Here is a 20,763-nt window from a genome sequence, read left to right on the forward strand (position 1 = left end):
TTAACTGCTGGGAGAGGAAGAGCTGGTATTAGCAGCCTACACTGGATGCCAGTCCCTTCCCAAAATCCTTACTGAAGTACCCATTCACTATTAAAGTACTAACGGCTGCAGATTGTGACTCAGGTTTCTTATAGATAAATATCAACAAAGGTACAAATAGTGCTTTAGCTCATAGATAAAAGGGTGGAAACTGTTGAGTTCATGAAGCCCCAACCTTGCCATAATTTGGATCCCTCCTGGCAGCCATCATGGTGTATGTTGAAGGGGAACCGGTAAATGGTTGATTCCATTTCATACTATTACACATGGAAATAACAGTGTCTCTGTAGGTACCATGAGATGGAGCTTCTCACAGTCTTGGGAGATCATTCTGCAGCCAGAAACAGCTGAAGTGCAAAGCAGATCTGTGTGACGCCAGCCTGGGGTGAGCTGTGTTTCCCATAGACGTTTCTGGCAGAGCACATTGCTTCCCCCAGAACAGGGCTATGTGAATTGGGCTGGCTGCCCAGATGTTCGCTGTATTGTTTGTTTATGGTGATATTCGTTAACTACTATTGAGAATTTAATTTGATGAACACTGAATTGCAAATATTACATAGGAAAAGAGCAGTCGTCAGGTGTGTAAGCAACACTTTAATGACTAAATGCTTCTTTACATAAAACCAAAGATCAGTGTCTGAGGGCCAAGGAGATCAGTGTTTTCTGAACATTTTAGTGAAATGCGATGTTGAGAGGCTGAGTAAGTGGGGCAGAAATCCTCAGAGTGAGTTTCTGTGGAAAAAAAAAAAAAAAAAGACACAAAAATAGTCAACAATTTTGTGTGAACTTAATAAGGACCAGCTTCAAAACAGAACAAGAAGGGAGCTTAGACCTTTATGATTCCCTTAACATCTGGTAGACAAATCTGGCTTGATGGCAGTACACATCTTTCTACTGCAGTATCCAATTCAACATCCCTTCTAGAAATTCAACGACATCTTAAAATTAATTAATAACGAATTAAATATGAAATTATCAATCCTGCTCTTTGGCTGTTTAGACTTAAATTTGTTGTATTTTATGCTATGCAATTTCCATTTTCAGTACTTCAGTTTTATCTTTATGTTTCACAACCAATAATCTCTTAAAATGCATGATATCCATTTAAATCTCTTAACTGTTTCTTTGTCCTTCCACATATTCATGTTAATAAGACTCTAAAAATCCATTCTTAGATCAGTTTTCAGTGTGTAATATTTTCATCTTTCCTCAAAGCAGTCCTCCACCACTACTTGGTAAGCAAGAAATCCAGTTCTTGAGAGATTTGCCTTTTACTCAAATTCAGAGCCAGATCCAGACAGAAATACCGCAACTCCACCCAAACATTAACCAAAAAGCACAGAGCAGACAGAAAGGCTGCCCCAGATTGTGCTTCTGCTTCCCAGCAGAGAAAAAAGAAGGATCTTCCTATGCACAGATCATTTTGTTTTCAACATGAGCCTGGTCCACAGAAGCGCTCCTCCAGCATCCCTACTGCTGTTGCAGGGGAGTGTCTGAGGCTCTTAGGGTGCCAAGCTTCAGTGGAAAAAAAGATAAACAGTCCTAATAATAGGAAGATTCTGGGATATTACACGTCAGGGTAGCACTGCATGAACTGGAGAGAAAGAAGTGGCTTATTACAAAGCAAAACGCTTCTATTTATATACAAATAACTATGGCTCAATTATGCACTTAAGCACTGCTTTTAGGCAAATTTGCTTTCTGTAAAGCAAAAGCAATATAGTAGAAGTTACTTTCTGCTATATCCCTTCAAACAGACTGTAGTCTTCGTGCTTGTTAAACTATTATGCAGTATGTAATCTCATTAAGCCTGTGAGAAAGTGGCAAATTTGCCCTTTAGAATTCGTTATTTTTTTAATTACATGGGTTGTAAGTTTTCAAGATCTAAACCCTGGCTGCTAACGCTTTTTTTTTTTTTTTTTTTTTTTTTTTTTTTAATAGAATGTCTAACACAAGAGAGGATTATAGGTAATGGCATTAAAACAGCTGTAAAGGAATGGTGGGAGAGGTTTGGCTGAATCTCTTACAGTTGTGAAAGGAATATATTTAGCTGGTTTGGGTTACTGTCTGATTTAAATTAAGTAAATTTTGTGCAGTTTGGACCTACTGCAGCAGTCTGGTGGCTTTTTTTCCCTGTTATCTGAAGTGGTTCTTAAGCCACAAAGTGCTTTGATCAAGTTTTAACTGATACTTTTGTGACAAGCTTTTTACTCTTTCTTGATCATCTTTTTATGTTCTGCTGTTAGCATGCAGTTATCTTCTGGATTTCTGAGACTGGTGCCTTCAAGCACATCTCAATGGAGTGTTTTCTTTACCCTGCCACATCTATGTTGCTTTCAGCTTGCTTAGAGGCAATTTGGCTGTTAAACAATTTCTTCCCCTGAGGCAACACTGATTACTCTTATTTATGACATCGTCTCTGAAAGTGAGTTTATTTTTTTTTATGATTCTCCATGGCAGAAATTTATTCTCAGCAATTTTCTTCCTTTACAGATTACTTCAATAAAGTAAATGTTAGAACCAGGTGCATATAATGGGGATCCCACTTTGGTTGCAAATAAACTTAAATCATTAGGCCGAGTAGGCAGAGCAACAAAAGATGTGATATCTACTGCTTGTTGCCTCAGCTACGTACCTTTGATTGAACGATAAGCTAGTGGTTAGTGTTATAGAGGGTTAGTGTTGGGAGTTCCTGGGGTGCAGACCAGTGCTCAAATGTGAGTATCACATGCACACATGCGGTGCAAGACCCTCTTCAGCTTGGTGGCACATAAGGGACAAGTAACAAGAGCCAGTGTTGCTCTTTTTGTCTATTCTGCTGTGGAAAACAAAATTGTGACCACTGAGTGTGTTAGGGATTAGGGATTGTGACTGCTGTGTATTAGGGATGTCCAGTCCGTCCCCATGGGGTGTCTCCTTGCAGGTGCTAAAAGAGCTGCATGGTACAAGCAAGTCATGCGTTTGGACCTCGGACACTGAGGTTGGACAGGTGGCTTCCCACATTGAGACAGTGAAACTGCAACTGGTGTCTCACTGCTTTAATAGTTTCCTTAGGAATTCAAACATATGGCAGAGATTTGCCTTTCTTTCCTCTGACAACAGGGAGATGCTCATTAGAGCCAGCTACACCGCATTCATTTTTGGACACTAAGTACTTGTGCAAAAATTCCTCTCCCTTTTCTTTTCAGTAGCTGATAAATATCTTTGTCAGGTCTTCTCATTTATCCGAATGATAACAATGTCCATAAAACAGCTAACTTCTCTCAGTTTGTGGAAGTGTGTCAACTTTCCATTATTTTGTGAGCTTAAGAAACTTGTGTGAGTGGCAGACATTGAGTGACAGAGAGAAAGAGAGACCATGTGTGCAATAGCAAAGATGAAAGTTTCCTTTAACAGCTCTTTCTGTTGATTTTTTTCTCTCTCCGAAAACTCAGACTGTTGTACCAAAAATAAATGTCTGCTTATACTTGGAAACATAAAGGGTCTGGATGAGAACCTGCTGCTCACTGACTCTTCCCATGCCCCCTAGATTCTTCATAATCCCTCAGTGTAGCTCTTACCCCATTCAGTTCATAGGAGAAGGCATCTCCGTGGATGGCTCTTCCATTCAGAGTGACAGCGTGGGGTTTCAGTTTCAGGCCCAGAACTGTTATTTTGTTGTACCTCAGAGAGTCAGCCCCCCGATAGCCATTTTTAAGTATTTCTGTCTTCAGGTTGCCCTGCAAAAAGACACAGAGGAAATGTTAGGACCATCACTACTCTTTGGAGTTGACTTTCTGGTACTGTGACTGTTGTAGTCTCAGTTTTGTCAGCCAATGTTTAGAAAGCCTTCCACTGTAGACAATACAATCTGAGAACATAAAGTAAAAACAACACTCACATTAATTTTCACATAAGAAAGGTTTTGCATATCATAAACTAACAAAATAAGAAACACAATTGCTTTTACAACATTCATTTGGCATCTTCTTGGGCCAGTTTTTCTACTCATGATCAATGCAAATTCGGTTCTTGTACCCATTTGCAGGGTACAGTGGCATATGCAAAGCCAAAATCCAGATACAGAGATTCAGTTAGTGACCTTGAGGCAGATTTGATTAACATCTGCAACCAACTGCTTTAAATGCATCGTCCACAGACATCAGCTGCTAGATATGTTGCCCCTATTTTACATCCCACATCTCCAAAACTCCTGCTAATAATCTTCTCTGATATAATACCCCAGCTTTAAGGACACTGAAGGAACAGAGTGTGTCCACGGGGCTTTGTTATACTTCCTACTTACTATATATCTTGTATTCAGGGGTGAACCAAGAGGACATACAAAGTCATTAAACAAATTCATTTGGATCACCAGCAACAGTAATTTCCCATACAAGCAGTGAAGAGGAATCATTGCATTTGTTATGTGATCAAAGTTGTTAAGGAAATAAAGATGAATTACACTGCTCAGGAAATGAAGAACTGCTATGCAATCATGACTTTTTAAAAATATGCCAAGGAGAAGCCCATGACGGAACCTTCTGCATAAATTAGCTTGTGTTATTTCAACATTGCACGGCAGGAGGAGGAGCAGAAGCTAGATCACAGTATCTCTAATTTAGAGCTGTGCTCAGACTGCTTACTTCAGGCATCCCCTCTAAATATCAGTGCCAATCCCCAGCACGCTGATTTAATCTGAAATAAGGAGTGTTGGTTACTGGGGAACAAATGGGCAGAGACCTCTAAAAGCCTCTGGAGAATGCCTTGGGGTACTTATACATGGTATCTCCTCCCATTCAGCAGAGCTCACACATGGGAAGATTCAATATAGGCAGACCACCTCCCAGCAGTGATTTATTTCTGTCTCAAGTGTGGCCAGGCAGGTGAGCTAGCTCAAGGTGTTCTCATGGACTCAACAAGCTCAGTGTGATGCTCAGTCCAATAATTACAACTGTGTTAATAACTAACATTGCACTCAAGCTCTGAGGACTCTGCAGCAGACACCACTGCCCATCTGATGGGTCCCAATCTCCCCTCCTTCAGGGCCTTGGGGAGAAGGAGAGGTGATGATCCAGGGGAATGAGTGACCTCTCCTCCCCAAGCACCTAATGTGATTACAGCAATCGCCCAGGAAGGTTACAGGTTCAATTTGGAGCAAGAAACCTTATGCATATCACTCAAAGCCTTATAAATGTAAAGTACAAGCACGTCCTGGACCCACAGCCAAAAGCCAGGACTTCCCCGATATATATATAATACATATATATATATATATATATATTTTTTTTTTCCCAAACGTTTTTCCCTTGAAAATTGGACCAGTTTTAAAGAGAACTTGCTCCCAGGCTATTCAGTTACCTAGTGGTTAGCATATTCTTTCAGAAGCTGCCACCTTGGGCAAGAGCCGTCTTTGGTAACCCATGTCAGCAAACAGCAAGCCATCCATCACCGTTCCTTTGGCGTAGCTGAAGGCACTCAGCACAGTCTGAGCATCTCTACCTTGTCTGCTCTGGGCACGGAGGCAGAGACTCTGGCTCTCCCTGCTTGTCCCTGAAGTAGAGTGCAGCCTATACATCTGGCTCACATTTTTGTAAACCAGTAGGTGTAATATATGGGGCACCTTGACTTAGGTCACTTGGCCATCACGCCTGTCAAAATGGAGGTGTCAAGGGAACTAAAACACACACCGCGGTGAGGCAGTGCCCGAGAGCAGGCAGCATGAATCATTCCCTAAGGTTTAAGCGCCTGCACTGGTCCTGAATTCCTTTGTACTTCTGGGTTGTTCAAATGAAGGTATAAAAGAGAAGGTCTAATCCTGCAGCTGGTACCTTAGCAGAACTCTGCGCTGGATTCAGAGTAAATGCTGTGATGTCAGACCTTAACAGCAAATCTCTCAGGGACCAAAATTTGTGTGTTTTTCTAAAAGTGAGTATGATTAAACTGTTCATCCATAATTTTTTAAGAATATAGAAATGTGCAACATGCAGCGAGATTCTCAAACATTTCTCATACTTCTGCAATTTGCTGTTTGAGATGGATTTTTTTCTTTATAAACACATAATAAAAAACTGACATTAGAGATTATTGGAATGCAGATAGGGACTTCAGTTATGGATTTACAGGCAGAAGTCAAATATGAGCAATGAGAAATGGAAGAGCCAGTGAATCAACAATCTAATTTGCACAGATCAGAATTTAATATAAAAGTGGATATTGTTTTTCTGTAGCCTCCCTGCAATAAATTGCTATACACAGACTACAGAAAGTCAAAGTGATTTTTCTTCCTTTTTGCAGTTGAAATATCATTTCTTAGAAGACTTTTTCATGATAAATCAAGAAGAAAATAAATTAAAAATTAAATTTAAACCTAGACATGCAGTGTTACTTCCAGAAAAGTACCTCACGAATATACAAGACTACATAATAAAACCCATCAGCTTACTCTGACTTGCTCTCACTTCTAGAGGACACACATTCTAAGAGCAATATCACAATAAGCATTAATATATTTTTTTATTCTTCTGAAGATTTTCTATAGACTGCTTTGGTGCTTTCAGGAGCACACAGTGTGAGAACTGTGCTGCAGTATATGTGAACACTGGAATTGCAGATTAAATATAATCTGTATAGATTGCTGAAGTAAGTTCAGCTTTTTTTGAATAACTCCCACAACTTACTATCACACACTTAATGAGCTTCCAGTAGGTTTATTTTATAGTGTTTTTCTCAGCTGAAGCTGCGACTGCTGAGTTTTTCTGTTCAGCTGTCTCAGGACACACCCGAGAAGTGTGAAAGGCATTGGAGCCCTGACTCTGCGCCTGTGCTGTGTGAAGCATCCATCAGCACGGCACAGCAGGTTGCCAGTGGCTTGCTGAATCACTCCACGGGATGCTGACCGTGGGAGCAATCTCCATGCCATACAGCAAGGAGATGCAAGCTAAAGAAGGGAGAGTACGTAATTCTCTGGGCACAAAATACAAGCTTTGTGTGAGCACAGCTAAAAAGTTGCGAGGATATCCTGCAGGCGAGAACGCAACCCTCTCCTACCCGTCAGACTAAAAGTGCTTGCAGGAGGAAGGCAAGGAAAATGTCCCTCATCCCCAGAACCTGCAACTCAGGAAAAATATCTGAGCTAAAAAAGTGGATTTTCAGGTTCACATCACACCACGGGTGTTAATGATGCGTCACTGTGATAGTCAATGAAGCAAACACAAAACGGCAGGCTCATGGCTGGATTATTTTGTAGCTGCCTGCAAATGAAAGCATTAGGTAGCTTACCAGTTTCAAAGGCTGAGCTGTATGAAAAAATGTTATTTGTATGAAAGTTAGACATCAGCACCTTGCAACAGCTACACTACAGTAGAGCTACCTGTAAGGATGTAGGTACCTGGTACGTTGCTACTTACTGCGCTGTATGTGTATTTAGCCAAGAAGTAGTTCTCATTTTCAATAGTATCTGTTAAAACACAAAACAAGAAGGATTAGGATCAAAACAGCAAAATCCATGAGCAGTTCACACTAATTGTGGCAAGCAGCTGACGTCACCCTCGGAGGACTGTGGGTTATTTAATCTCCTCCCCCATTCCTCTCGGTGTGACCTCACGAAATGAGTTACTGCCCTCCCAAGCAGAGCAGCTGTCCCCGATGTCACACCTTTCTCCTGCTGAAAGGCCGCCCTCAAGAGCACTCTGCTTTCCACCTCTAACGTTCAACCTCAAAGCTCTCCAGCTCTTTGTAAGAGCAGTCAGTGCCGTTACACTGCTGAAAAGGTGGCCTGAGGACGGGCCTGCATGGTGACCCTGCTTCACAGAGGGGGCCTGGACTCACCGATCGAATCACCATCATCCCAAAAGAGAGACCCAGAAGCTTCTCCTTGCTCATTCAGGGCGATAATGAGTCCAAATGGGTTCAGACGGCTGTTAACAAATACACCAAGAGATGTCAGTACAAATTTCTGGCCACTGTCCCTTCCATGTTATTTAACAAAAACTTCTGAACACAATTAGCTCTAATTTTAGGTTACAAGAAAGGTCACACAGCCAGATGACTACTACCTAGCTACTTAAAATGGCTCTTGAAATTAGGATGAGAACCTCACCCTGCTCTGTTCCCACCTTTCGAGTGCCTGTGTGGACAAGTTCCCCCCTCCTTAGTGGCCTTACGTGTGACAACTGGGCAGCCAGGGAGGCAGCTGGTCACTGAGGCCACGTCACGGTGGTTTGGTCTGGTCGCTGTATGGTGCTGCTCCCTCCCTTCCCTGCCCACGTTAGTGTCTGAGCACGGTTCAGACCCGAGGCCAGCCCCTTGGTATGGGGAAAAAATCTTCCCCGAGAGAGCTTTGAGCTTCTGCACCTTGCCCATGGCATTTGATAAATTCACCCAAGGACAAGAGGTTTGCATCTTCCCCTAGCATATGTTCACTGCGAGCGGCTGGCAGCTGGGCAGCGAGGCCGTGAGAGGTGCAAGAGCTTCTCCCAGCAAAGCTGCAGAGCCAGGTGTGGGTTTCGGCCACGTGAGAGATGATGTGGGTCATCTCCTGGGTGACTTCTAACGCAACCGAGTGAGCAGTGGGATAAAAATACTGTGCTTATCAGCCAGGATGGCAGCTGGGAGCTGCAGATAGCTTCTCTTCTGCTCTTTCCTTTGATTGCTTTTTGGTGGTGAAGGGTCTGGCCTGCACCGCTGGTTTTTGGGGGATAGACACGGCTCGTGATATTACCTCTTGGTAGTTGTGGTGGCTGGGGCCTGTTCTGGCAGAATGTAGCCTCCACGGATGTACAGAGGGATCTTGTTCAACGGGGCATCGACGGTAGCATACGTCCCGCGCCAGGCACTTGGCACTTTGTAACCCTACCACAAAAAGTAATATAGTTAAAAAAAAATATGCAAATACAGGCACTAAACATTATCACCATATATCACTGGGAAGGAGGCCAAGGGGTATATTTTCATCTTAATTACGCCAGTTTGCACCAAAAAAAAAAGCAGATTTCAGGGGTATTATTCCAGTTTCTTTTTTGAACATGAAGGAGAATCGAGCCCCTGCAGTGATGCATATGCATGAAGGTACAGCCATCATGGATGAAAGACAGTAAATCATCTTTTAAAATGGTATCATTACTCTGTATGCTGGGCAAAAAAACTCATCAAGACATGAAGCAAAAAGAAAAAGAAACTTTCACTTCCTTTTTTTATGCATATGGAAACTGTCACATTTCAGTGTAAGGTGAGTGATTCATAATCATTGGGGAATGTAAACTGTAGATTTTCTTCTCTTTTAAGGACAAGTCTTCCCCTTTCAAAAAGTAATTACAGGATTCAATGAGTGAAATTCATATACGTGTAGACAACTAGCATAAATTCTCTGCATCGTTTCTTTCTGCTTTAATCCCTCAAAACCAGGTGTAGGCAAGGTTTATGTGCAGAGGAGGTAACAGGAGGGCTTGGCCCTTGCCCTCTGTGGAGAGTAATTATAACTTATGGTAAATATCCTGCCTTGCTTCGGGATGAGCACCAGCAAACTCATGCCAAGTGCTGGGATCTGCTCTTTGCTGATGTGGGACATGCCCCACAGGCAGGGGACACCAGGACAATGTTCCCATGCCCGCCCCTGCACAGGGGCTTGGGGGGAAACACAGCAAGGAGGGATGAGCAAAATGCTTCACCCCACTGAACCATGGCCTTGTAAGAGAAGAAAGGGAAAGAGCTGGATGAACATCCCTCTGAGGACACCAGCCAAATGCTGCAGATGCCCTAAGCAGTGCCTGTTGAAGAATAAGCCTGAATTTCCTCCGAGAGCATCTTTGTCCTTCCCACTTGTCTGGCAGTGCTGCTCAGGGTAGTTAGCAGCAGCCTGATGCTCCTGGGCTCAGGTTTCTGAAAGCTTTTAACATCAGCCTAACTACCCCTGAAGCCAGCACTGGTTTCATCCCGCAGATTTCAGCAGAGCACAGTTAGCTCAAAACCCGAGCACTTTGGAAACTGCAGCACTGGGAATGGCGTTGGAGAGGTCGAACCCTGCAGTCCCCGAATCTAGAGGAGTCTGGCTTTTTTTCTACAAAGCAGCTTGCTCTGCAGCTCCTGAAGCATCTTCTGGAGGGGAGCCTCATGCTGCTCTGTACATATGCCTTCTGTCCAAAATGATGTGTGTGCAAAACTCTGTGCACAAAACGTTCGCAGCCTGTTCTCAGGAGCGCAGCTCAGGTCTCTGTTTCTACACAGGTAAGGGTATAGGTGTAATAACTTAAGCATGCAATAAGGGTGTAGAAAAAAAAGAATAGAAATCTTGTCAATTTTGTGAATGTCTAGGCTGCTCTTGGAAATTGTGTTCTCTGTGTCTTTAGAGCTTTACAGACCAAAAATAGCAAATAAAATGCTACTGAAAGCTGTGCAATTTACTCTCCCAGCTAGCCTGGTGTTGACTTTTTGTGCTCTAGTTTTCTTAAACACAGATGCTGAGGTAAAAATACTGCTGAACATTGCTAAAAGTCATTTTGCTGGAATTGTAATATTTTAAGTTCTATAAAATGTAAGAAACTGAATTTTAGAAATACTTACTGTGTAGTAGTCAAACCATGTTGCTTCAGGGAAATACACATCCACAGATCTCGCTCCCTGTAATTGTTATAAAATGATTAAAGTCCTTCTCTTTTTACATTTCTGATATTACATTAGCTTTATTATATTTGTGCATGGATAGATGCACACTCCATCCTCCAACAGCATCAAATCTTGGATATTAAGGCTGAGTTATCATCACAGCAATGGACTCGTGCTAGCCAATCTATGATGCAAAATAGGGGACCCTACCCAATCTGGGGGGCTTTACTACAGGTCTGTGGGATGAGTCTGTTAGGTTTTTAGTTCAGCCTGGCAGACTGCTCCACATCTTGCAAATGTAACATCTGAGCAATGCCAGCAAGGGCTACGGCAGGCTCTGCAAGGCTTTGCATCAGACAACAGAGCGGGCTGTGAGGGCCACCACTCCTATGTCCCTCTTGCTGAAACAGGCAAAGAGCAATGTCTGCAAGACATGCAGATATTTGCCTTATTTGCAATCAGTTAAAGTTGCGGATAAATTATATTGAATAATGCACTGCTAATTGCACAATTGCTGCACTTTATTTTACAGCATGCCTTGTATTGTATTATTGCAGGGATAAAATCACACTAAAGACACTTTGAATTAATCACTCTAGGAAACATCAGAATCAAAACATATTTCTTTTTTTTTTTTTTTTTTTTTGGTCATGAGTTGCTTATTCTCACAAACAGATAAACAGATCAGTTCTGATTCTCGAAGTAGATGCCTGCCCCTTTGCACAGTTATGGTTATCCCCTGGGAGGAGATGGAGCATGAAATGTCAAGGTGGAGGGTGGAGGAGAAGAGCTAAGGCATAGTTACCACTTGACATTTTAAGGAATTTTTTTCATATTATCCAATAGAAGAACTCAGAAATAGCTGCTTTTTTAATGCATGCAAATCTCATATTAGAATACAGCAATTGCTAACCAGGAAATTTGTCCTGTCGTGTGGCCTGTCTCCCAGGTAGTGCTGCATGGCTCAGGGAAGGTGTCCTAACTCTGCAGCAAGTAAGGCTGGGGTGCTGTGCCCTGTCTGTTTAGCAACTAAAGGTTGGCTAAATGTGTAAAACACCTTCAAAGCTTGAAAGAAAACACTATAAAGTCAACATGTCCCTCTCCCTAGATCTTCTCAGCATTACTACAAGAACTCTGGATATTCTGGTGTGCAGAGAGGCGTGCAATCACTGCCTGACTCTCGATGAGCCTTGCCTTAAGGAGTCCCTAAGTAACTGCCACTGTGTAACATTTCCCATTTCCATTTTGATGGATCTCCCTTACTCACACTCTGGGACCGAGGAGCAGAGGGAAATCTGTCCTGCCCCACCTTCTCCAGGTGCCATGCTGCAGTTTGAGGCAGTCATCATCACCATTTTCATTCATTTCATTGCAGGAAGCAACCCGTGGCTTGTCACCCTCTATGGGAAGGTTTCTCCCACATCTTTTCATCATCTTACTGGCCTGAGACCCTTTGAATTCTCCACATTAGTCACCAGCTATTAGAAACCTGGGGGAGTCTGAAGATGAAGGACTGACTAATGAAGTGCCACAGAGGAGTTGGAAAGGTTTTATGTGAAGGAATAAGAATTTAATTCTAAATTCACAGAGGCACAAGGGTTGCATTAAAAAAAAAAAAAAAAAAAAAAAAGACGAGCAGAAGCCTGCTTACGTGTTTGATCATCAGCATCATGTAGGAAATGTCTCAGATATTCCAGCAGCATGCTGATCACAAACAGCTCCAGGATACATTGCATGGCGATGTTTGCCTCTGCACAACTACACCTTTCTGGTGCTCCTTTCAGGCTGCACCCTGCCAGCAGTCAGCAGCAGGGTGAGGAGAGAAACCCACCCTTGCTCCAGCTGAGCAGCGAGAGCAAACCCACCCTGCGGCTCTATTCTGGGGCCCACAGCAGCAGCTGCTCCCCTGACCCAACCTGTGGCCAGTGCAGCCATAGGGAAATGATGGCTTTTAAAGCCTGCCATGTTATCAGCTATCATTGTCATCATTTTTGTAAGGGTGGTGTGTGCACGTGATGCTGGTAAATGCCTAGCACAACCTTTGAGATGCTGCCGCACCAAAACACTATGGGCAAGCTGCAAACAAGGTGACCAGTTTTTTTTCAGTCCCTCCATGCTTCTTCCTAGCCTGGCAATTATTGCTGTGTGTGTCCTTGGAGGATCTGTCAGCACAGGCGTAGGAGCGCTCGAGGGGCAGCATCCAGCCTGCTGACATCTGTTCAGAGCTCACAGTGGCAGGGAAATGCCGTGCCCTCGCCTTCACCCTCCCACCTCCAGCACAGGGCAGCCCTGAGCTGCTCGGGCTTGTTTTGAAATGCCTTCTGCAGGCTTTGACAGGGGAAGGAGGAAACGGGTGGGTATGAGCAAACATGCCCTGAATGTCATCTAGTGCCCTAAGCGGGGTTCATTTATTTTATTCCGGTATGATGGCGTTTTTTAATTGCAGTACTTGCCTCTTCAAGAACAGGAGCAACCATAAATGCAGGTCCCCAAAGGAAGGCAGTATCTATTCCACGACTCTGCTGATCAGAGGTAAATCTAGCATGGAGAGTGAGGTACACAGTGTTAATTCACATTTTCGTAGAACTTGCAGAATATTTCAACATTACTTGCTGCCACAAGAAATTCCTTAATGCTTCCTTAATGCATCCTTCACCACCACCACATATTTCACCCGGCCAAGGGAGTGCCAAAAGCTGGACAGAGATTCAGTAATTACAGTAACACTGCCGTGCTCTGGCAGATTCTGTGATTCTGTGATATGGCTTCCTACACCCTTCACAGGTTTGCATTAGAAATCCTTTGCAGAACAAACACCAAGCAACCCTCATATGCATTGCACTTTGTAGCTGCTTTGCCAGAATGGCACCTTACAGATTTCAGTCCCTTTTATTCAATGCATTAAGATCATTCTGATTCTGATCATATCCTCCAGACATGCATTTGCAATCCCATTCACCCAGGGTCATCTGCCAGCCTGGGATGAGCTCTCTATTGCATCCTGCATCAGCTAATGAAAATACTGACAAGCCCCAGGCAAAAAGGAGACATCCTCCCCCCTCTTAGGAACCTCAACTCATACGACATAAAATCTCTGAGAATCTGAACAGGCTTCCAGTCATTTGTAAGCCTATCTCCTAGGACATCCATGCAGATCATCATTTCCAAGTTAGCTTATAAGGGTGCCACATAGAGCAGTGGCTCAAGTCCTCCCAAAATCAGCATTGTACCTCCTGCTTTCCTCCCTTTCCCACTCAATAGCCCTGTTGCCTCATCCAAAAAGGCAATCATAATTTGCTTTTGACAAATTCACACTGGCTGTTGCACGTTAATGTAGAATTCCTATGTCCTCAGAGAATAATCCGTTCCAAAGTTTATTTGCTGTGTTCTGTTTAACTGAGGCTGCTCAACACCTTGCAGCTGCCCCTGCCTAAAGGCAGGTTTTTATTTTATGGAGCCGAGTGGCTCAGTGTCAGTGCCTGCTCTGACACACTATATGCTTGGTAGGGGGAGCCAAAATAGGCAAAAGTACATTAAAAATACACAAAATACACAAAAATACGTTAAGATGTATTTTCAGTGTTTGGATTTCTAAACAAAATAGTAGCTCTTTTCTATCCAAAATAGTAGCTCTTTTGTACACTTTAATCTTGGGCATTATTGCATTTTAACATAATTCTTTGTAAATATTTTCAGTGTGGTGGGTTTTTTGATGAATTCCCTGATTTTCAGATTTTGAAATATAATTTGTTAGTTTTTTGTCCTCTAAACAATTTCTCTCTATTTTTAATTTCACTGTAATAAAATTATAGTATTATTTCAACACGATGTAGTGGGAGATTTCAGGAGAAAAAAATGATTAAGAAATGATGACAACAGAGAAGCTGATCATCTTACTTGCACTTGGAAACGAGCATCTCACCATCTAACTAAGCACTATTTCCTTTTTCAATTACAGCAACCATGAGCACACATTCAGCAAACAAATGAATTTTCCCATTTTGAAAACATAAGCCATTAAGCACAGCATAGTTGTGATCTATGAAATACGCCTCACTCCATCTACATGCTTCCTACGGTTAGGCAGTAGCCTCTCTGCTGTCTTATTTTCCCCCAGTAGGCTATTAAGCAGAGCTTTTCCCCCCAGGAGCGCAGTAATGGATTACCACCCCCAGGTCTTTTTGGACAGCCAGGCTACCAGCGTCTGTTTCACTGAGTGAAAGCCTCTGCGTGAGACACTTAAAAGACATATAGGCACCTCCTGGGATGCTGTTCTTGTTCGTTGTTTGAAATGAGCACCTAAACATTTGAAATGAAATGAGAAATCTGAAATGACCACATGAAGTAGGTATTGCTTGGAGACTCCCTGCCCAGCTGCAGTTGTTTTTGTGGTGAGGTTTGTGAACCCATAATAGCTTCACCTGAAAAGCTAGAGCAGTTTTTTAGCTTGGTGTTTGTTACAAGGAAGAGAAAGATTTTATATAAAATTCCATCACCTGGACCTCAAAAATTCTGTTTCGGTTGTCTTTCTCTAAACCCCACATTTCTCCCTTTGTTAGCATCTAGGTGACATTCGTTACTTGAGCAGCCACACTGAACAAAGGAGCATTAATTAGAAATAGTAAGAAATACTCACTAAGTAACAATAGTAACCAGAAATAAGTAATCATATTAAATATTTTAAAGCAATTTTAGCATCTAGCTATGGCAACATTAGCAAGTGATGTGCCCACTAGGATGGGACCTGGGTAGTAAGCCAGCTTATGCTGATCTCCTGATCTCACTGCCTACCTGCTTTTTAGAGGTTTTATTTCCAGTAATCCTAGCTAGCTTCCTATTAATGGCAGGAGAGCACCTTTTGACTTAGTTTCACCCAACAGGAGTCTCAGCTGGTGCGTCTGAGACTACTCTAGAACTGAAATCAAAGCAAACTCGGAAATTTCTTAATGTAGATGTGCCGCAAAAGAGTACAGATAAAATATATTGTGAGTGGACAGACAGACAGCCTTAACATCACTGAAATCATTTGATATTAGCAGAGGTTAGCGAACATTAATGCCCAAAGTAACTTGGTCATTTCCAATATTCACATAAATCTGATGAACTGAAAATACTGCTAAAATAAACACTAGAATAGCGTAAAACCCCTTGTAAGACATGAGTACCTATAACACTTCTCCTAATGTTACCCTGTTGAATAAAGTAGCAGAGTAGGAAGAGGAAGGATATCACCTTTAAAATTAATCAGTTAGCCATTACACTGAGTAGGCAAAATAGATTTTGTGCATAACCATTTTGTATTAGCATGTTCTGCACTTTAGTTTAATCTCAGTTTAATTTGCAAAAATGCCTTACCCTTTAACCAAAATGTTTTTAACCTAAAGGGAAAAAGAACATTAAACAGTCCAGGACGTAACCTTCACCAATGAGGTTAAATTGTGCCAGAGCTTTGGGCAATAGCCTTTCATGTGCATTATTTGCTCTCCTTTTGCTCACATCTTTCTACAAAGTATTCTGAAATAGAAAATTCACCAAAAGCAGGTAAAAAGCTAATTAAATGTGCTGAAAGGGAAACTAGACCTTGCTTTGATTCCTACTTCTTCCAAACAGAGAAGAAGAAAAAAAAAAAAGGAAAAAAAAAAAAAAAAGCTGTTCAAAAAATCTGAGGTCACATTTTCCGAGGGTTTTCTCAGTCTGTGTTTATTAATCTTCTCTTTGCACCTGCTTCTACACTCCAACATCTCTGTCCCCATTTTCTCTATGCAATTTGTGGCACAGATGTAGGTTTCATACATAGCATGCAGATGCAAGTGCTAAATTGGAAAATGCAAATGCCATGGATGATTGGAAAATGGAGCCTTCTCTGTATGAGGCCTTCTTGATATTCTGGGCCAGAATACAGATTTCATAGATTTAATTCAAATACAAAAAATACAGGTATGTGACTCCTATGTTTAAAAGAAAGGATTGCACATTTGCCTAAACCAAGAAATGTTGAGAATTCTCCTTACTTAGCTCCTTTTTCACTAGAAACAAATACAGGCTACATTTAATATATATCCATATCATATATATAAAGTTAGTTTCGTTGTATATATTTTGATTTGACTTCAACGTAGAACTGTTCTTTTTAAGAGCAAGTATGCAATGATATTACTATCACTATTTTCAGGCAGATGTCAACTAGTTTGTACAGAGAAGCTCAACTACTTCTTTGAGTAAAATAATAAAAAGAGAGTTGCTGAACTTACTCGTGCATCAGTGATCGTACCACTGTGTTGCCGTGAACATGAGACTCATAGAACAAGGTGTAGAGGTATGGCAGAAGGGAGTATCTGATCCGGAGTGTAGCTCGAGATATCTTGGCAAATTCTTCTCCAAAAAATGCTGGATCTTGCTCCTGTTGAGTAAAAGCTTTGCACTGAGCATTATAACGATGGATACAAATTCAACAGAGAAACCTGTGTGCAACCTAAGGAAAGCTGTTGCTGGCATAATCCCATGGAAGTGAATGTTTATGTAGAAAAAGTACTGATTTGTGAACTAGAAGTGTTAAGAACCACATCTGCCCTCTGGGACAGAGAAGGCAAAACAGAGGAAAAAGGGAAGACCAACAACCTCCAAACAAAGGCAAAAGCATTGTTATTTTTATACTTATTTTTGTCCAAGAGTGTAAAGTGGGAGTGTGTCTCCCACTCCCACAAGGTGTGTCCTTTGATCCCTCCCAGCTCAACTTCTCCAGCTCTAAAATAAGCCCACCAACAAGGCACCTGGCTGCCTTCCACCTTCACAAAATTCTGCCGTAAGACTCAGTTTTCTCATTAAAATCAAAGAATATGTGATGAATTCCAAGGATAATGAAACATAAAAGGAACAGAAGTAACAAAGCTTTTTATACTATCTGGTGCTTTTCAGTGAAAAAAAAAAAAAATGTATTAATTAAACCATTTGAAATCCCCAGAGGATTATGCAAGGTGGCTACTTTAGATTTTATTTTAACACTAAACTTAATATTAATTAAACTCAATATTTAAGTAAAGTTTCTTCACTATTATGTTTACATCAGAATAATCTTTCCTGCTGGCTCTGAGGTCTGAAGCATCCATCTGTTATTTCAAAAATTGCACTGTATTTTTATCACTTTAAGTCTGACACTGTACAAATATTGCCTAAGTTCAGGAAAAAAAGAAAAACAAAAGAGACTTGTTAGGTGATGCTGAGTCACCCAAAATGCCTTGTTCATTTCTGTCAGGGAACACGATGTTTTAAATGGGTTTAAGTGGTCCAATAAAACCCAATGCATCTTCTGCTACTTCTGTCATTCAGTCACGGCTGAGTTGCAGCTCCTGTCCTTTTCCTGCCTATTAAATTGCATGTATGTTAATAATACCCACTCACCCTGATCAGACCCATTTGCATGCCCAACAGGCCAAGTGAACCTATAAAAATAAGAGATCTCTAATTTTACGGAACAGAGGTAAATAGAAAATATTTATCAACAGCAGCACCTAAACCCCATAGCAATTTGCTCTCCTCAGGAGATATACCAGAATATCTCAGGTATTATTATAGACTATAGGGTAAATTCTGAGTTTCTTAATGCCAGCACAATAGCTTATTATACCTGCTTTTGCCCTGTTTCTGGATGTCCATGATACTTTCATGCAGAGGAAGAGGTCTCTTTGAGGAATGTAAATGCTGCAACATTTTGATGACATAACTGTACAGAAAATTGAAGGTTAGCTAACAACCTAATCTCAGGCACTGCACAGATCACTTTACAGAAGAAAGAAAACAAAGCAAAGAGAAACAAACAAAAAAAAAAGCAGTTATTGAACTAGCAGAACCTTTTCATCATTGCTGCAGATAACACAGTGTGCTTACAAAGGCTGCAAGACCTTCACACTGACTGTAGTTAGGAACAACGTGATCCTTCTATCTAGGATAAGTCTTGAAAGGACTATATGATAAGTTGAAGCCAACACATGGCTCTGATCTAAGGCCGCGCTTTTTCATCTTGCTCATGGGTTCATTGGCTCTGTTTCTCCTTGGCTGACGGTGCTGTCACTGTCGCTGGCTGTCCTTGGAGTCCTCACGTGCTTGTCTGGAGTTTCTAACTGTGGTGTTTGTCTAAAACTCACTTTTAGATGGCAAGTGTGGTGTATAATGCCCTCTCTCCCCTTCTGTGTAATAACTATTAAAGTTGCAGTGGTACTGAAATGAAAATTGAAGTTAGCCAGTGAGCAAGCAGATGTACTGGCACTCACTGGCTCTTATGTAAAACCTGGGCTTCAGCAGATAAAAGATGGAGAGGATAAGTCTAACCTCTACAGGACTTGCAGATGTTAGATACTATATGTTTTTCAGTTTCTAAGCCATTTTTCCCTTACAGATGGGAAAAATTTACACTTCACAGCATAATTCCTGCTCTCAGTACATCATTCCCTATCACCTGCTCAAGCTTTCCCAAGAATGGCAGGTTAATTTATGAGGAAGTAATGCAAATCACCATTGTCAGTACAGTAATCATAGAGTACAGCTCTGCATAACTTCATTTACTTACCATATTTCCCTCTGCATTGTGGTTTCTGGAAAATGGGTAGAAAGAGCCAAGCTGCATCCAGCGCAAGCAGAGTTCGTAGGTAGTGTTGTAGTTAAACCCACAGATGTCAGCACCAATCTGGAGAGAAAACATCATAACATAAACGTTTGCAATTGTTGCTCTGGCCCAAAAATGAGAAACCACAGAAGATTACTAATAAATATAAATTTTGGAAAGAGATACCAGTTTCTGATGACTTTATAAGAATGTTCCAGGGTACAGTGATAATAATTTTGCTGGGGTGGAGATTTTATTGGTTCCTAGAACATTAAAATCACTGTGGAAGATGTGAACATATTTCAATAATTACACAAATCCTGCATACCAGCTTGCAAAATCTGAAACTTACAGAGGGACCTCAAATCATAAAACACGTAATATAAAGAGATCTGTTTGGGGTGGCACGCAGTGATTTAATCTGAAGTTGGCAGTGCTATTTTTGTTTCTCTTTAGCCAGCCAAGATTGATGACATTTAGGTTTTTTTTAATCTGCAGTTCCCTACTCCGTACAGGCCATTACTGCTAGCCATCTCAAGCAGCTTATTGCAGAAAACATTTGACTTAATTTAAAGTGATATCGGGTATGAGCCAGCAATTGCCCGAAGGACTTCAGACTTACATAGGGCATGCCAAAGAGGTTGAATTCCAGCATGCCAATGATAGAGTAGTGCATGTCCTTCCATTGGGAGAAGTTGTCGCCCAGCCAGTGACCCCCGTGCTTCCCACTGCCGACGAAGGTAGACCGACTCAGGACAAACGCCCGCTTGCCAGTTGCCTGCTGGGCAGCACTGCAAAAAATTGCAACAAGATCATTAAAAATAGGAGTGGTAAACAAAAGAGTCATAAGATCAGACTGAGCTTTCCAGCACAGCTTTATCTTGGATGGTGTTATCCTTGAAACAATTATTACTGTGGTCTGGGCCATGTGAAAACATGGCTCCAAAACTATAAATAACTGAAAGTTTTACTCAGTGGCCAAAATAAACAACTAAAATCTATATGATCCCCAAAACAGTTTGTTTCAGGTATTTCTAGTTTTCTGAAAAGCTAATTTGCTTTTATTTTATTATTAACCCTGTCTCAAAGTAAACATTCAAAATAGAAAATCCTTTCTACATTAGTTCATTTAATTTAGTGTCCTATCATTTCCTAAAAGCAAGCATAATATATATATATATATATATATATATATTTAGATTTGTCTAGACATTTTTATTGGCAAAAAAAGTCCTAATATCCTGGACTGAAAGTTAGGGAAAAGATGAAAAAAAGAGAGAAAGAGAGAGAGAGAGAGAAAGAGAAAGAAAGAGAGAAAGAAAGAAAGAAAGAAAGAAAGAAAGAAAGAAAGAAAGAAAGAAAGAAAGAAGGAAAGAAAGAAAGAAGGAAAGAAAGAACATCAACATTTTAAAGTCTTTTAAAAAAATCAATACAGAAAGCAAACGTAATCTTTCAAAATGTCACCCCTTTCCCATAGTATTTTGTCTGATTTCCTGTCATTGTTTGATTTATGAGGTTTCATTACAGAATTAGTGGTGTAATGA

At 41.3% G+C, this 20,763-nt stretch overlaps 1 protein-coding gene across 2 annotated transcripts in view; it reads right to left on the reverse strand.

Annotated features, from left to right (window-relative positions):
• Nucleotides 1–613: 613 nt before the first annotated feature.
• Nucleotides 614–20,763, reverse strand: part of LOC311442313 (sucrase-isomaltase, intestinal-like) — a 55,248-nt gene continuing 35,098 nt past the window's right edge. The window contains exons 14-23 of one of the 2 annotated variants that reach the window (XM_084531375.1): nt 19,842–20,010; nt 19,184–19,300; nt 16,872–17,020; nt 13,074–13,158; nt 10,579–10,635; nt 8,741–8,871; nt 7,849–7,937; nt 7,428–7,477; nt 3,600–3,758; nt 614–771 (exon numbers count right to left, since the gene is read on the reverse strand). In XM_084531375.1, the coding sequence (XP_084387501.1) occupies nt 712–771; nt 3,600–3,758; nt 7,428–7,477; nt 7,849–7,937; nt 8,741–8,871; nt 10,579–10,635; nt 13,074–13,158; nt 16,872–17,020; nt 19,184–19,300; nt 19,842–20,010 (1,066 nt within the window). In that variant the 3' untranslated portion in view covers nt 614–711. Of the gene's footprint in view, nt 772–3,599; nt 3,759–7,427; nt 7,478–7,848; nt 7,938–8,740; nt 8,872–10,578; nt 10,636–13,069; nt 13,159–16,871; nt 17,021–19,183; nt 19,301–19,841; nt 20,011–20,763 lie in introns of both variants that reach the window. The other variant, XM_084531376.1, reaches the window with a different exon arrangement.

This window comes from Aythya ferina (assembly GCF_964211825.1).
Source record: "Aythya ferina genome assembly, chromosome: 1".
NCBI classification, from domain to species: Eukaryota; Metazoa; Chordata; class Aves; order Anseriformes; family Anatidae; genus Aythya; species Aythya ferina.